Source organism: Symsagittifera roscoffensis, chromosome 9 (assembly GCF_963678635.1).
Source record: "Symsagittifera roscoffensis chromosome 9, txSymRosc1.1, whole genome shotgun sequence".
Classification (NCBI taxonomy): Eukaryota; Metazoa; Xenacoelomorpha; order Acoela; family Convolutidae; genus Symsagittifera; species Symsagittifera roscoffensis.
The window spans coordinates 26,830,578-26,848,845 of record NC_087070.1 but is presented as its reverse complement, the minus strand read 5'-3'; the positions used below and the strand labels follow the sequence as shown (position 1 = coordinate 26,848,845).

The window sequence follows — 18,268 nt, the reverse complement described above, 5'->3', positions numbered from 1 at the left end:
GGACAACTTTTTGTTAAAATTAATCCAATTTGAGAAAACTGGATCAATAGGTTAAACTTTTATTTTGCTGGAAAATCTGATAATTTATTTCCATTTTCAAAATTAGAAGTCGATCACGTTTTTGGTGACCTTTACGCTTTCGCTGTTTGATAGTGGAGTTTTCCTTTTTTTAACAAAGGACGATTTCCTTCCTTTTAACAAATGAAATGAACTTAAAAGGAAATCAAAGCCTGAACAAATTTCAACTTTTCATGAAAAAAAAAACGGGAAAAAATCATCATGACATATATAAGAGTCTGAACTACGGTCATCGAATCTTAAGAAGTATATATAACATTTAACCTAAAAACGATACTATTCTGAAACTGTTTTGTGTCTTTTACCGTTGATTTATGCCTTCAATCTTTGTTGAAATATTTGGAAATTATTTTACATCAATAATTTCAAAACGGGAATCACGAATGGAATCACAAACTTCAATTTAATCCTATTTTTAACACACTCTGAAGTATCGGCAGATCAAATCAAACTTCACACGTTTGAAAACCTGAAGATTCACTCATTTGACAAATATTTTAACTACGAAAAATGAATTGCAAATTTCTATCTACTACGTTCAAAATCGAATGATATACAAAATATGAAAACAATAATTTAACTTATTGGGGTTAGTTTTTTTTCACGCGATTGATGATAGATCCTGAGGTTCGGGTAACTCTATTGCGTGCAATTCATTCATTGAAACTTCAATTGCTAGAGACGACTGATCGCCACTGAAATTGTGCTCGCTGAAACAAACAACATAAGGTAATTATATTCAGAATGAAATCATGTCTACTTCAGCTCAATTTCGATTCTAAACGAAGCAGTTTCTCAATTTAGGGCTGACAGTTCAGACAATAGCTTCTTTCGTTCTTAAAACAGCCAACATTTTTTTTTCATTTAGATAAAATCTATAAATTGAAATCCTCATATTGAACTCATTTCTTCGCGCCATTTCAATATTTGTTATTCAAAAGCTTAATGTTCTTTTCTCAGCAAATGAATTTGACTCGATTTTACTTAGAAACCAAAAGTAAAAACGCGAAAAACTATTTATTTTAAAAAACAAACAACAGAACTATGTTATATAAGTGTCTTCACTATGTTCATTGACATTTAGACAACGCATAAAAAATCCTCATGAGTCACATGATTATACTCCATGAACAGAGTTAAAACACTAACGCGTCAGATGGGCTCATGGGAAGGGTGCTCGATTGGTTGGCAGTGACAACATCTGCAGGTGAGTCATGTACATCATGAAATGTTTCTGCAGCTTCCGACCACAATACGGGCTAAAACGAACAACCACCTAAGACAAGAAGCAAACCGTCTGTTTCGATCTCAACAACTTGCAAAAGAGAGAAAGCAACTGTATTCTTAAATAGCATATGTCCACCGCAAATTTTTCCAAATAAACCCTGAATAAACGGTAATTCCTCAGCTTAATTCTAGCTATTACATCACACCAAGAAAGAAATAGCCGTTGAAAGCTTGTGCGCCAATTGAATTTGTAGTAAGAAAAAACTAACGGCTAAGGAAACAATTCGATTAGATCAGACAAGCATACTTACCAGAGTGTTGAGTCTGGAGACGACACACGCGGCAGTGAGTCTGGCCTCGGAGTCCTGATCCCACGACTCCACCACAGTGTCCACAATACACTTCACCCCACTCCACTCCCTAGCCCAGCCTGAAATTATCATCAAGTGATGAACCTTAATGCAAGCTTTGCAAAAAGACATTCCTTCGAAAAATACATTTTTCAATGAGTTAAGCCACATCAATTCTACATTTTTTTGGTATCATAAGCTCCAGACTTGTTTGCTGATCAAATAGTCAAGCAATGAGAAATACAGTTTGATCCATACACGTGATACATATATGTAAGGAACATTTAAGGAACCTGAGGGGAAGACTGGTCTCCTCTGCTGAACGGACACCAGATCTCGCATCTCATCAAACTTCAGACTCTTTCCCAGCTCCTCCTCAAAGGGTAGTTTAAACTCAGGTGACCTCACAGTCGGATAGCCCCTGTACAACTCATCACAGCGTGAACTGATTTCCCACAGGACCAGTGCTAATGCATAGACGTCTATCTGTTTCAGAGCACTCTCGCACTTGTTCAGATCGACAGAACCTTCCAATACCTGAACAGCAAAATTATCTCAAAATTAATAATAACAAATAATTCACTTGCAAAAGACTTCTTATTGATTGGCTTAACCACAAAAACGCTTTTGAAAACATTTTGATAACCTATTGAAAACATTTTTTTATAGTTCTTGCATCAAGAACAAAATTGATAACCCAGATCCTATAAATCACTCGAAAAAATGTATCTATACGTTATTTTTCAGCAGATTAATTTCAATTGATTTCAAAAAGTGCAAATATACCGAAGAGCATTTATATATGCATTAATGTATGCGGATCTGTGAATAGATATCTGTAGTTATTAGAGCACTTTTCCTACGTTCATTACTCTTAAATATAACACAAAAATAATAACAACTTGGGAACTAAAAGTATTTGGAGGCAAGATTTGTAACCGCTGAGAGTACCCTGACCACGCCCAACTACAAGGTTGGGAATTTCAAATTGTGAAATTTTATAAATCTAAGTCTTCTGAAAATTTTTAGAAAAATCGAAAAAATTGTCGTACCTCGTAAACTATAAGGATTTGGGTACTCATAATTGAAGGCGAAATTTGCAAAACCTGAAAAACTCTGATAGTATTTCTCTATTGTGTTAAAAATTTAAAACTTGGTGAAATAATCAATGAATTCAAACTGAAAAACGCTTAAACGTCAAAAAATTCTTTCGTTAAACATGCAAAAATAGTATGTCAAAAAATTTAAACGTAGCAAGATAGTGAAGCCCGCATTTAAATATATAATAGATTGGTAGGAAAATTGTTAAAGGGAAAAAGTATAGTTCTCGATTACAAGACAATTGCATATTTGATTGCTACTTATTATTCCGACCTTGTCACTAAGTGACGAGCGGAAAACTTAACGAAAAATTTTTCATTTTAGTAAATCTACCAGCGGGTTCAACGGCTGCAGATTTGATCTCTCAAAAGGCTTTTGCCGTTTTCTTTTCCATTTGATCTCAATATTTGCTATGAGAACCGTCGGAAGATCTGTGCTATGTGCTACTTACACAAAAACAGACCACTTTTGTTTCAATTATTTTTTTTTCATTTCTACCTCAGGTGGCATGTATCTGAGGGTGCCCACATCGGGGATGAGGCTGGTCGTGTAGCCATAAAGATCAGCCCCAGACACCTTCTGGGCAAATCCAAGATCACTCACTGCACAAGTTCCATCACGCTTAACAAGAATATTCCTCGAGTTGAAATCTCTACAACATTACACAACCTCTCAATACAGAACGAAGGACAATAATAAAGTTACAGATGACATTGAGTAGATCGGTGGATAGAAAGTGTAAGCCTTTAAAGAAGCTCAAGCAAAATATAAGTTTCTCTCCGATTCGTTAGCAAGAACTCCTGGTGAATAAATTCAACTGCAGGTTGAAACCAGAGCAGACTTTCAAACAAAAGTGCCATAATTTCAAATGTAACAGAAATAAAGGCACTACCTGTGCACAATAGCTGGTTTCCTAGCACCGGCCTGTGTGATCTCCGAATGCAGATATGCCAGTCCCCTGGCAGCCGAGAGAGCCAGTTGGACCATGGGTGCGAAAGTGAAGTGGTTGTGGGCGAGGAAGCATGCCAGAGACCCATTGGGTATGTAGTCCATCACCAACATGTACTCGTTCACACCACACTCCTCGTTCAATCGCCACGAGCCTGAAATAAACACAAATCTTGTCAACCTAATTCGGAAGTTATAGGAACATTTGACGTCCAACTATGGTTCAACAACCTCTATAGAGTAGGCGTTCTATTTCTCGTTCTCGATAGGATCATTAATCAGGACTCCTGACAATAAAGCTCCCTTCGAGGAGCAGCTCGAAATATGGATCATCAGATTTCTCAGGCTCTTCATGACCTACTGAAACTAATTATTGGAAGCAAAATTATCGATTTAAAACTTTTCCGACGATATGTTTGAACAGAATAATCTCACCTGCAATGAAACTGACGATATTTGGATGCTGCATGAGCGGCACTTGATAAATATTCAATTCGTTGTTGAAGTACAGTTTATGCTCGCTCTTGTACAACTTAACGGCCACTTCTTGTTCTGAATCTCGCATCAGAGCATGCCACACAGTTCCATAGCGTCCTTGACCGATAAGTTTCATCAGTTTCAAATTACTGTTATCCACTACATTTCTTGAACTAGACTGACTCGGAGCTATTTTCGAGGTTCCGTCTTTATCGATGTATGTCCCATCACCGATTGTTCCGAGCTCCATAACTACTCTATGTTCTTCGCACTGGAACCCGTCCACAACTCCACGCGACTCACGGGTACTACAGGGACAGAAGGGAGTGAACACTTTGCGATGTAGGTGACGCATGGTGAGGAAAAGGAGGATGGCAGCTATGACTAAGAGAGATGCGATTGCAAGGATGACGATTACGTACCCCATTCTGTCTTTCGACTCACGGACAGTTGGCTTTGTTTCTAGCTGAAATTTAAAACTATATCCATTCCAAACTGTTCACGCAAGCAATCAATTAAATTTTAACCCAAAAATAACATGATCTACTGTTGACTGCCATGCTTCTTACTTCAATGAAATTGTTCTAAGCCTATCATTCACATTAATACACGTCGAATAAGTTCACAGTTAGTTTCGCTGTATCATTTTGGCTAAGTTGCATTATCCTAGAGACCTAATCAAGAATCTGTTAGCTCACTTCATAAACTGGCACTGGAACTGCTTTGCGCACAATGGGTTTCGTGATTATCTGGTTGCACAGTCTAGTCGAACAGCAGCAAAAACCGATTCTTGATTTGTTTCTATCACTGTCACTTTCGCCAACCAAATGACTGGACAGAGCCGTGCAGTTCTCGTTCGCACAAGTTGCTCCTATGCTATTTGCACTCGATGCATTCATGGTAAGACACCCGGCCGAAATGATCTCTATCTTTTTATGCGTCGATGTAAACATTGCATAACATGCCACTGATTTGTCTGCATCGCATATTACAATCGCATCGCTGTCCAAATTGTCGTTAGATGTCGCAGAAATAGATTTCTCTATTTTTTGTATATCCGGATCACTTTTGCCCGAGTAATAACTGCAAATTTGAGACCCACTAGCCTGAAGTCCGCTAAAGACTGATATGAACATTGCAAGAAACAAAAACGACTTCATTTTGGGATAAGTTTAACTCAGCTTAACCATTTGTAACAAGTTCTATCGAACTCGATTTATCATAAGATTGTATCTATCATCAAACATGCAGTACCTGAAAAAATAAAGCCAATCAAACTAACATTAACACTGGATCTTACATATCATCTCTTAAGCTTGAATTTGAAACAATATTTACATCAAACTATGAAGGCTCGAACAGTCTCATTTAACAATAAATAACACTTAAATTGGCAAGAAATAAACTATTAAATTGAAACATAGCCAACAGATTCTCAAAAAAAATCAAAAAAAAATTTGATTGGAAGATTTTCACAATTTTCAACATTCGAAAAAAACAACACCTTGAAGCGTTTGATTTTCAACAATTGTTTATGATTGGCACTTTTTTTAATTAAAATTATCTCACTTAGAGAAAACTGAATAGCTAACTTTTTAAATTTTGCTGGGAACTCAGAAGATAGGCAATAGACAGTTGGAAAAGAGTCATTGAACGCAAGCAAACAGAAAAAAAACTGACATATTTTTGAAAATATTCCACTATAGAAGTTCAAAGTAGAAAATATATGGCATCACCTCTTTCAACTTCCAGACGAAATTGAGATTGACACTTTTTTGATAAAATAAACTCAAATTTAGAAAAATGGATCGATAGGTAAAGTTTTTTTTCCGGTGGTTAATCTACAAATGAAATTCCACTTTCAAATCTAGAAACCAATCACATGTTTTGCGCCATTTCAACGTTCGTATTTGCAGAGTCCAATTTACCTTATTTCCAGTAGATGAATTTCAATTGAATTCAAGAAAAACATATATATTTAAGTGCATTCATAACTGCATTAATATGTATGAATGCACATCTGTATTTTTCTTAGAGCATCATAAGACTTTTCCTGAAAAAAAAAACACCAAGACCTATTTAAGAGTTTTCATTACGCTCAACAGTTCTTAAAATTTAGCGTAAAAATTTGAAAATAGAAGTCATTCATGTTTTTCGTGACCTTTGCATTTTTGCTGTTCGATATTTGAGTTTGCTTTCCTTTTAACAAAAAAAAAACAAACTGAACTTAAAAAAATCAAAAGCCAAACCACGCGCAAATAAGAATTTGTGCAGTTTGATTTGTGATTTTTCAAAATAAATTTCAGTTCGCTACTTTTGTTACACAGACGCAAAGCTCCGCTTCGCAAACACTAGCGAGGAAGCGACAAACATGCAAGTTAAATAAGAAAAATTGCAAACAAGCCTCAAATTGTTCAAACTTTTGCTAAGTGACGGATTCTAACCAGCTACCACGATATTAAAAGACTCACATCCTTCACACTCGGCCACGGACGTTTAACGATCTACAAACACTCGCCACAAATAAAGCAAAGAACAGACGCAAGGAAATTTCCAATGCTACAGATCGTGATTATAGCTTAAGTGCCACCAAATTGAGCACTTTTATTTGCGAGTTAGGTTGGATAAAGTAGGTTCATACTAATACACTATGCTCGCAAGCTCACTAGTATAAAAAGTATGGCAAGCTAAAAAATAAATCAAAAGTCCAATCGAGGAAAGGCAAAATTGCCTTTTCCTGAAAAACAAAAAACTTCACGACCTACATAAGAGTCTGAACTATGTGCATCGGCTCTTAATGGATGGAAAATGAGCGGAGACAATAAGTAAAGTCATTGGTATTGAAACTGAAGCTCTTAGATAATTATTACAAAATAATTATGCAATTGCTCAGTATTTTCGTGGTTTTTATGTTAACTGGTTTATACTACGGCTTGTTTTTATTAGATATGTCAATTACATAAGGCATCCAACCAAATTTACAAAAAAAGTTCTATTATACCATGATTCATATGATCATTAGCGAATGGGGGAGAACCTCCACGCATCAACTTCTAGCAATGAGTGGTCGTCACATTTCCATCCGCAACTATTCAAGGTTCTTTGGAACGCAGGAAAGGTAGATTCTAGTTCGTCCATATACTGAAACATGAAAAGAGTTCAATGAAATGAAACACACGGTTGAATGCGAAATTAAAAGCGGCAACATGATCAAAAGAGTATGCCAGCGAGCATATGTGTGTTGCAATTAGCATTAGTGGATAGTAGCATGCGATAATTGCTTTATCTGGATGTTCTCTAAGACGAAAAACAAATACGCCTAAGTTCGTCGGTATATTGATATACGAAAAGAATTCAATGAAATCAGACACACGGTTGAATGCGAAATTAAAAGCGGCAAAATGATCAAAAGAAAATGCCAGCGAGCATATGTGTGTTGCAATTAGCATAAGTGGATAGTAGCATGCGATAATTGCTTTATCTGGATACGCCTAAATTTTCAAATAGCCCTAAGAATCGAAAGCTCAACTAACAAACACTATTCACGAATAAAGCAGCTACATATGCTAATAATTGCCAATTCGATTCACCAAGTGGCATCAAATACAATAGACTCAATTTTGCAAAAAAAAATATTTTGGTTATAACAAACTGAAGACATCCACACTAACTTTGCATGTAACAAATCGCAAAGCACACAGCCCTAATATGTATAAATTATGCATTTCAAAAAAAGCGAGATATACTGAGTTAGAAAACTTCTGAAACCGAGTTTTCATCATTGCTAGGTTTTGTAACAAATCACTTCTACTTGTGAGAACACGACCAAAAAGCAGCTCTAACAGTTGAAATCAGAAGCAGAAAAGGCTTCGAATTAGCAAAACTCAGCTACGTGTAGGATTCGAACCTGCGACCTACTGCAATCAAGAGAATTTGAGTCTCGCGCACTATCCATTCAGCCACGCAAGCTTAAACAACAACAAACACTATTCACGAATGAAGCAACTACATATGCTAATAAATTGCCGATTCCATTCAGCAAAAGTGGCACCAAATACAAAGAGACTCAATTTTGCAAAAAATAAATTGGATTATAACAAACTGAAGGCATCCACACTAATTTTGCATGTAACAAATCGCAAAGCACACAGCCACATGTATAATTGCAAGATATTCTGAGATAGAATATTTCTACAATCGAGTTTTCATTATTGTCATGTTCGAAACAAATCACTTCTTTCGGTTCATTTGACGAATCAACACAGAAGCGAAGCTGCGCTTCGCACACACTTGCAAGAACACGACCAAAAAACAGCTCTATCAAGTGAAACAGGTAGTAGAAATAAGCCTGGAATTAGCAAAAACTCGGCTATGGGTAAGGATTCGAATCTGCGACCTACTGCAATCAATAGATTCTGAGTCTGACGCACTATCTACTCAGCCACGAAAGCTTAACAACCAACAACCACTAGTCACGAATTAAACAGCTACATAAGCTAATAGTTTGCCAACGCGATTCAGCAAAAGTGACATCAAATACAAATATACTCAACTTTGCAAGTAAAAAATTGGAATATAACAAACTGAAGGCATCCACATTAACTTTGCACGTAACAAATCACAAAGCATAAAGCCACATTACGAATAAATTATGCATTTGTGAGATTAATTGCATTAGAAAATTTCTGAAAACGAATTTTCATTATTATTATGTCGTTTGAAATAAGTCACTTTTTTCGGTTCATTTGTTAAATTTAAAATGCATCAACTGAGTTAAGTTATTACTATTCAAATTTCAAAGCATATGCTATGAAAAACCGGTAAAGATGCCCCAAAAGTGGCACCAATATTTGCGACCTAGGTCGGAAAAAAGAGAAGGTTCGTGCTAATACACAAGCTTCTCCAGAGTAAAAATGCATAACTGTTAACTTATTACTATTCGAATCGTCAAAGCCCATGCTATGAAAAAGCTGTAAAGGTGTCCAAAATTGGCACCAATATTTCCGATATAGGTTGGAAGAAAAGAAGGTTCGTACTAAAACACTAGCTTCGCAAGTGTAAAAATGCATAACTGAGCTAACTTATAACTATTCGAATGTTAAAGCCCATGCTATGAAAAAGCTGAGGTGCCCAAAAATGGCACCAATACTTGCGACTTAGGTTGGAAAAAATACGGTTCTTAATAATACACTCGCTTCGCAAGTAAAAATACTGTTCGATGTATAACAAAAAGCGATCCAGCTATTTAACTTGAACCTGCCACCTGACTTCCATATAAGTGAACACTTTCAATGAACCATTTCATTTGCGAGTTAGGTTAGAAGAAGGAAGTTCGTACTTATACAGTAACACTTGCAGACTGGCTAAGGTGAAGGGAATATATAGGTTAATACAAAAGCAATTTTTACGTTTTAACTGATTTCTGAAAAGACCGAATTTCGAGCAGATGCGAAGATCGTCATTTTAGTCCTGGAGCAACTCAGCAGCTTAACAGTTTTTTTTGGCCAGTTCGGCTAACTTGTAAGTCGACTCAAAATTATGATAAAACATTTTGAGCTGGCGCTGAAATTTAATTGGTTAATTTAAGCCAATCAGATTGAAGCAAAACGATTTCAGCTCAAAATTAATTTTAGGGTGGAATAAGTAAAAATAACTCTTTATATTTTTGGTTCCATGACATTCTATCCAATTACAATCTACCCTGTGCTAATCTATCCTATACTATTCTTTCCTACATACCAATCTACCCTATACCATTCTACCCTATAAATAAAGCAATTGAAACTTACCCCATCCTCTTGAAGAATCCGAAACAGTATATTTCCGAACAAAATATCAAAGCAACGTAAAACTTGCTTGTTCAAAATGGAAATGAGTTCAAAGCATGAACGAACAGAAATTTAATCCAAATTTGCTATAGAAATGCGTTGCGGCTATTTCTTAAACTAACAAAAGTCATATCACATCAAGTCGACATAGCTTAGCGGATAATGCATGTATTTTAAAATCAAAAGTTCGAAAGATTAAATCACCAAGAAGTCAAATTTGAATGAAATTTGAAAACTACTGAGGGTTTCACTAGTTGATCACAAAAGGAGGGGTAGACCCCCCAGTACCAGGCCAAGGCGGTATTGGGGGGCGGGGTGAGGGAGAAGGTAAAATTCTTTTCATATTGGCCTCTATTACCTCCCAAAATATCAGCCCTCTACGGCCACGGGAACCTCAAAAAGTGTATTTTTTTAAGAAACTAAAATGAATTTTTGAAAAATTCATAAAATTTGTTAAAATAAACAGAGTTAGGAATGACTTAATTGCGCGAGAGAATACAAATATGTTAAAATAGAATCTTTGTTAAAATTGTTGCAAATGTTTTTCACTTTCTCATTCAATTCACTGTACTTCTTGCGACTGGGGTTGCTGTTTTCCCCCATTGCTTTCAATTTATTGAATTTTTGATTGTCAGCATCTAATTTGATTTGTTCCCGAAAGGTGTGAACGGATGGGTGGTTTCCTTTAAAGAGAGAAGCAACGCCGAGATGCCAGCCTTCTACGGCATTTGTTGTCCTTATTAACCCAGCAGCTGCCTCTTCGGAATGATTCCAAAGGTTTACTGGAAAGAGAGGGTCGCGGGAATTCCTTCCGATGGTTTCGCCTTTAATGTAGGTGCGCTGGAAGTATGAGGCTACCTCATCAAGTTTCTCAGTTATGCTGTCGTCAAGATCAAATTTGTCAGACACTTTTTTGATTTCCTCAATAACCAAGTCAAAAGCAGCATTGACCATTTCAACTGGTACAAAACTTAGAGCTGGAATTAAGCGCAACGACAAATTGAGATCGTGATTAGTTTCGTACAGTCGTTTTAGGCCCACTTCGTTTATTTTCCGGTTGAACGCTTGACATAAATGAAAATAGCAGCCTTTCAGCAACGCTCCGGTATGATGACTAGCGAAAGCGTTTAATGCTGCACGTTCAAAATCGAGTAGAATGCGGTGAGGCTCGGTGTTTTCGGTGATGGCTGATAATCGCTTCAGTAGTTTTTTGTAAGTGTATCCAAAAATCAACACCCTTTCCGGATCTTCAATGCCGCTATCGAAAACGCAAAACTCCTCGTGTTGCTTTGGTACTTCAAAATGTCTGTCGACAATGGGAGGCAATGTGGGTCTCTCATTTACCTTCTGTCGATTGAGGGCCCAATCAATCGCCGACCGGCAAGGAAGAGCTAATCGGACGGCTTTTTCTTCGGACACAGACTGCAGGCCATTTGCTATAAATATGCTGTTGACTGGTACTTGCAGAATTTTTGTGTCCTGTTTCATTTTCTGCCCGAGAAGCCTTGCATCTGAACGACCAGGAAATACTTGGTGCGTGTGTTCATTTCTACAGGAAATAAGATCGTTATCTCGGGTTATTGCTGTCGTTTTGCATTTATGGGACCCCATCTTGAACACTTCCAGTGAATGTTTCCATTCTTTGTTTCCTGTTTTTTTTGTCGTGGCCACCGATTACAAGCGTTCTCCGATTCTGTTGAGATATACCCCCAAGAAATTTGACTCATTTTGGTAAATGTTATTCCAAGGAAAATTGATATAATGATGTAGTTTTGGTTTCATTTTTGCACGTGATTTTGAAAATTGGGGATTAAAACCTTTTAATTGAGACAAATTTCAGATTTTGAGGTTTAAATTGCGATTTAGTCTTTAGACCAATATCCTTAAGTGAAAGACTCAAATTGAGTCCAAAAATTTAGACTCAAATGAATTAACACGTGCTGTTATCTTTCCGAGTCTAATTAGGACTTTGAAAGATTACATTAATTATGCGCCAAATCGACACAGGTTAAACTGGTATATAGGGCAGATTAGTATAGGGTAGATTAGTATAGGGTAGATTGGTATGTAGGGTATAATGCCATAGGGTAGAATGGTATAGGGTAGTTTGGAATAGGGTAGATTGTCCTGCCACCATATTTTTTATGTGCATGCTAGTCGCCACATATGCTAATAGGCCAGTCCCCCGAGTATATATAACTAATTGATGTTTCTTGATTTATAAAAGAAGCAACAACAACAGATTCTGATATTCAAATCTTACAAAAACAATTACTGAATTGTTATTATAGGGAATCCAATAAATCGATTCTCCAGAACAAAAAGTAAGCAGTAAAGTAAACATGTGGCGAGTTCGTCAAAACGATCATATATACGATTAACAAAAAAACTGCCAAGTAGAAATTTTGGTGTATTACCTTCGTCAGTCCTTCTTCTCCGTACAGTGTGAAATGTTCTTTTAACCTAGTTGAGTCCATGTCGCAAGAGTAGGCCACAAAACAAGCCCTGACTATGTCTGAAGATGAGCAGGCCTCTGACAGTGCTATTGATATGTGCAGTTGAGAGCAGTCCAATCTAGTCAAGTTTCCAAGACTGAACATAGCACTTGCGGTTGAACTAACAACTGAAACCAAAAATACACAATGGCGATATCTCATATCGAAGTAATAAAAAGTTTCGATAAAAATTCCTTCAAATTTTGAGCTTGTTTAAATCTTTGGTGTTCTAGGCAAAGAAGAAGGCTAATAGCATGTCTTTTTGTGACACACAGATGAAGCCAGGCTCTACATCACTTGCGATACACAATATACGCCAATATATGGGAAGCTAGCCGAAAGAAAAGAAGACAAAATGCAGCCGAAACAAGCAACATCAACCCAAAATTTGATACAGATAAATGATAGTACCCAAGATATGTTCTTTAATAAACTATTCTCTAATCATATTTGGACATAAGTTGATGATTAAAATAGAACTGCAATAGAACCTGCATGCAATCATCAGAATTGGAGAGCAAACATACCAATTGGTTGGTGCAACTCGTTGATAGGCACACCTATCGAAACTCTAGGTAGTCTCCTCAACTTCCAGAAGAAAAGATTTTCGCTCTGATTAATGGATTTCATTGTCAGATTAGTTGGATCCGAAGAAAGTCTGTAATCAGCCCAGAATCTGTTCACTAAAGTCTGGAAGCGACTGGGGTTCAGGGACTCCATGGTAACACACTTGACTGCGTAGTAGTTGCATACCAGATGACAACATGTACACATGACAAACAGTGACCAGACAAACACCTGTCTAAATTAAGGAAGCGGAACATTTCATTTCTACTTTCATTTTTACGTTTTTAACTAGGAATAACTTTTGTACAATTCGAGATCATGAGCTATAAGTATTTGAATATTCATTTTCGAAATATTTCAACTGAATATGGTTCATCAAATTTGTGAAGCCACGTAGACGCCAGATGTTTCCAAGCAAACGTCTAATTGACTTCACAAATTTGATGAGCCATATAATGGCAGTACAACAGTGTCGAAAATTGAAATGTTGTTCAACAGTGCCGAAATTTATTTTACATAATGTTTTTATTCATCCCAAATCACTGACAAGTAAATTAATTTAAATGGACGGAATTTGAAAAGACACAATTGCCATTTTAATTGCTGTCGCTTGTTAAACAAACAATTAACTCAGCAAATTGTCAGTTTTTATTCTCGGTTTCACTCCCAAAACTAAACATTATTCGCGCAAAATTGCCAACAATTCACTAACAAAACTCAATATTTTAAATGTCACCAATTTCTGGCACTGTTGAACACATTTTCAGTTTCGGTAGTGTTGTGCTTCGGCACTGTTGAACATACAGTAGAATATACAGTTAAATATACAAATGAATATACAGCTAAATTATTTCAAAAATGGGTAATAAAAACCTCATAGCTCATATGATATCGAAATGGACAAAAATTATTCCTAGTTGAGAAAAACAAAAAAAAAATCAAATGATATCCTTGAATCACTTAAAGGCAAATCTTGGAACGCTTGTGTTAGCTATTCTGTTGCAATTAAAGAGCATATAGTTAGTAGGCTCAACTAACCCGAAGAAGTCTACCATGGAGGTGACTAGAAACCCGAGAAGGAGACCGACTAGATTGACCAGCTGCTCCTGACTGTTGTCCTTCGCACACACATCCGCCATGTTGTTGTCACGCGCCTGGTGCACTCTACATGTAACAAACGAACAGGGATAAGATTTTGAGACGTTCAATAACAGTATACGGGAAATGGAGACGACAATAATTTTATGAGAACCCTCGGAAAATTGGGCAGCAAGAATTACATCAAATTAGGGACGCTTGCTTTCTTTGACGAATGTTTTTAAATTATAATTCATCTCATTTTCTGGCTAATTAATTTCAATACAGCTACTCTTAGAAACTGTTAACATTACAAATGTCTCGCATTGATAATATGTTAACTATTTGAAGAATAATTGACAACTTATTGAATAGATACTAAAAAGCCCAGTTTTCTTGCTCTGGCTTCTGGGTATCGAATGTGTATCTTGCCGAAATGCCAATGCGCAACAGAAATGATCACGTTTTCATTAGCAACAAGAGTAAATTGCAAGTGCATAACTTTGCCAATAAAATTGCCATAATCATTTCTAATGTGAGATATGGAGATGGCGTAGAGTTCATACCTGAGTGCAGCTCGTGTAGTGGATCCGGCCACTCCCACCAGAGCATGGAACAGACTGGACAGACAGGAGAGCATGACGAACGTGAATGGAGAGAAGAGGGGAGATATGATGGCCATAGTCATGGCCAAGTCATTCAGGATGTCTGCGAAGAGACGCCACTGTTTGCAGTGTGCATCAAGAGAGCTGCTCTGGTAGTAGGCGAACACGATTGACCCAATCATTCCTGAACTGAACATGTTCATTTCACATTTGAGAAAAATCAACAGGATGAACAGTCTAGAACTTTTGAATTCCAAAGAAAAAAACATAAGCCATTTAACCTCTTTGAATTTAAAGAAGAGTTTATAATTAATACTGTTAACAAAATTAACTCAATTTGAGAAAACTGGATCAATAAGTCAGAAAACTGGACAGAAATCGGAAAACTTAAATTCCTCGTTCGAAACAAGAAGCCGATCACGTTTTATTGTGACTTGCATACAATTGCTGTTCGATAATTGAAATTGCCTTCCAATTTACAAAGGAAGGGAACTGAAATTATAAGAAAAACCAAATACCAAATTGCAAAAATCTAATTTGAAAGCAAATATAAGATAAGAAGATTCACTACATTCATCGATTCTTAGTCATAACAATCTAAGCTAGGAGACAGAAATTGAGACGAAAACCACAGTAAAAAAAGATACTTTTTAGAAAAGCCACATCTACAAAAAAAATACCATACCTTTGTGTTGACTGATGCTCAAGTTGAGGAAAACATGTTAAAAAAAACACAATCACTGCCGTTGAATAAAAGTTCAAAATCGATTACTGCGCGGCAACTAAGCCGAAATACCTTGAGTGAAGCAGAAAACAAACTGTTGTCATGGAACACTTTCAGCAAAAAAAAATTCTTGGTTTCTACATCCAAAGTGAGGTAACTAAGTCAATATAGCATGAGCCAATCTCATTTAAGCAAAAAAACGAAAATTAAACTAAATCAAACTTGGTAAACTTACAAATAGCAACCAATTTCAATTTAAAAACTAAATAATGTCTCCAAGGCGAAATTAAATTGAGAAAAACTTAGTAGAAATAAAAGTCTGCACTTACACAAATAGCATTGTGAGCTAGCGGATAGAAAATGAGACAAAAGCCATTATGTCGAAAAATTATGTGAACTTAAAAAGATGTCACAAAAACTAACTGCCACCGTGTCTCGAATGATGTTCATTTTGAGGCAAACAAGTCGAGAAACGCAATAGGTAGCATTGCAAGATAGCAAATATAAATTGAATCACAAACCACTAAGTCGAAAAATACAACCAGCAGCATTGAATAAGCACTAAGTATCCTCTAACGAGTGGCCACTTTACCGACAAAAAAAGGACAGAAGCCCATAGAGCTAGAAACAGTAAAAAAAAATTAATAAATTTTGAGCAAAAATTGGAACTTCTTAGTAATAAACTTGAAACTTTTAATCATACTCTTGAATAATATAATTTAAAAATAATATTAAAAATCTAAAGATAAGTTCCCAGACACAAAATAAGTTTCAGAAGATAAACCTCAGCCAAAAACAATTTAATCGAAGAAAAACAAAAATATATTATTCCAAATCCGATTTGATGATTAATAGTAAGAAGTTATAAGAAAAAATTCAATTTTTTTTTGAACATTTTCATACATACTGAACAAACCAAGACCTAGCCGGTACTTAAAATCAAGATCATTGGTTGTTAGGGCAATGGCGTTACCTCTAGACCAAGTGAGAAGGAGACAAGAAGTTGTCAAGGTTCAATAATAAATGAAGTTTGTTACAGATATTGAATGTGAAAAAAAAGTTTAAAAAAAAAACCAGCCTCATTTTGAGCATCCAAGTGTATGTGGCCCCACTAACTGTAGCAGACTGTTCACCCACTCCCAGTCCCTCAAAGGTGGCCCTAGCAGCCAAAGTGCCACACACGGAACTGAACAGAGCCTGAGCAGAATCCCACACCTAACATAAAAACACAACAATTCATAAAACTGCCGTTAAAGAATCATTAAAACTAACACAGATGCCAAAGAACCATCGCAAGCAAATCTTTCAAGTCAAAAACTTTGAAGGTAATTGAATATGAGTTGAAGGAAAAAAAACCAGCTTATTGAGCTCCGAAAAAAACAAAGCCTACAGAAAGTTGAAAAAGTGTCAGTAAAAACTTTCATAGGAAAATTTCGATAAAAAATCACAAAAAATTATAGATCATTGGGTTTCAAGAATATCTAATCGTCACATATTTAAAAAAGAAACAAGTAGAGAATGGGTCAATAGGTAATTTCATCCTTATGCTGGTAAATCTTAAAACGGAAAGTCATCCACAATTTTTAGCGTCATTTGCATTTGCTTGATTGGAGAGCGTAGTTTGCCTTCCTTTAAGCAATTGAATTTAATTTGAATTAAAAAGAAAGAATGAAACTACACGACCTAAGTAAGTGTCTTCACTCTGCTCATTGAAACTTATTAAGTGTTTCACAATTTCATATTCTGTGCGTTTTTGTAAGCAGGAAAAAAATCCAGACCTTTGAAAATTGAAAAAAAATTGCGAACTAAGATGAATTGCGGTCATATATCGTATCGACTCTTGACAGCATTTGGACAAAACCCTATCACTCGAGGGTGCGATTTTGGAAAAATCCATGTTGGATTTAGATTGGTTTCGCCAAGATTGCATAAAAAAACTGTCCCCTAGCTTTCAGAGTATTATCATCCATGAAAGGAGAAAATGCTAACAGAACGTCTTTGTTGTATAATTTTTTCCCTTGTTCTAATCGTTTGATGGTTTCTGGGAAAAATTTATTTTGCGAAACTTCAAATTTCAGATTTTGCTGAATCCCGGTAATATGCGTCGGCAATTTTTTTCCTTTGTTCCTCAGCAAGCTAATAAACTTTAGAATCATCGTAGTTACTTTGAGTAACTAGAGTGAATTATATACAGACGTGAAAAATCCATTAGTGGCTCGACCTCTCTTAGTCTTGCGCTGAGGATTGTAACTTCCCTATGTCGAGGCTTAAGCCACTCCGATTCCGGTGTCATCAGGAAATCACGAGGCTGGAACCAGAGTTTATCTACATCGGAAAGGGGTATTCCTCTTGTGGCGTGATCAGCTGGATTGCGATTCCTTGAAATATGATACCATTGTGACTCTTAGGAAGTCGAAAGTTTTTCAGTGAGCCTATTGCTACAAAAATCCTTGCGCCTAGGCATAATCTTAATCCAAGCAAGAACCGTAGTAGTATCTGTCTAGTAGAAAACAGTGTTTGACTCACAAAGGAATTCATCTAAAACGAATTAACAAAGTCGCGACTCAATCAGAGCTGCTTGTAGCTCGAGCTTAGGGAAGCTCTCCTGCTTCAGTGGAGCTACTTTGGTTCGTCCAATAAAAAAAACTGACGTTGATTTTAGAAGCTGTAGTAGTTCGTTCGAACGTAAACATAAGCTACCATTGCGATGTGTCGGCAAAAACATGCAGCTGTACGTATGTGTTCTGAGAGTAAATTCCTAAGTGACGGGGAAGTTTCACAGATAAACCTT

At 36.4% G+C, this 18,268-nt stretch overlaps 2 protein-coding genes across 2 annotated transcripts in view; both read right to left on the bottom strand.

Moving 5' to 3' along the window:
- Nucleotides 1-554: 554 nt before the first annotated feature.
- Nucleotides 555-5,431, bottom strand: LOC134854567 (bone morphogenetic protein receptor type-2-like). Its single transcript, XM_063870873.1, has 8 exons — nucleotides 4,880-5,431; nucleotides 4,140-4,647; nucleotides 3,649-3,859; nucleotides 3,255-3,408; nucleotides 1,949-2,192; nucleotides 1,617-1,735; nucleotides 1,228-1,337; nucleotides 555-788 (listed from the first exon to the last, which is right to left on the bottom strand). The coding sequence occupies exons 1-8, from the start codon at nucleotides 5,339-5,341 to the stop codon at nucleotides 680-682; spliced, it is 1,917 nt and encodes a 638-aa protein (XP_063726943.1). The 5' UTR covers nucleotides 5,342-5,431; the 3' UTR covers nucleotides 555-679.
- A 1,542-nt stretch (nucleotides 5,432-6,973) lies between these two features.
- Nucleotides 6,974-18,268, bottom strand: part of LOC134854566 (RUS family member 1-like) — a 51,427-nt gene continuing 40,132 nt past the window's right edge. The window contains exons 3-8 of the mRNA XM_063870871.1: nucleotides 16,556-16,692; nucleotides 14,715-14,942; nucleotides 14,110-14,235; nucleotides 13,032-13,306; nucleotides 12,427-12,632; nucleotides 6,974-7,322 (exon numbers count right to left, since the gene is read on the bottom strand). Of these exons, the coding sequence (XP_063726941.1) occupies nucleotides 7,200-7,322; nucleotides 12,427-12,632; nucleotides 13,032-13,306; nucleotides 14,110-14,235; nucleotides 14,715-14,942; nucleotides 16,556-16,692 (1,095 nt within the window). The 3' untranslated portion in view covers nucleotides 6,974-7,199. The remainder of the gene's footprint in view (nucleotides 7,323-12,426; nucleotides 12,633-13,031; nucleotides 13,307-14,109; nucleotides 14,236-14,714; nucleotides 14,943-16,555; nucleotides 16,693-18,268) is intronic.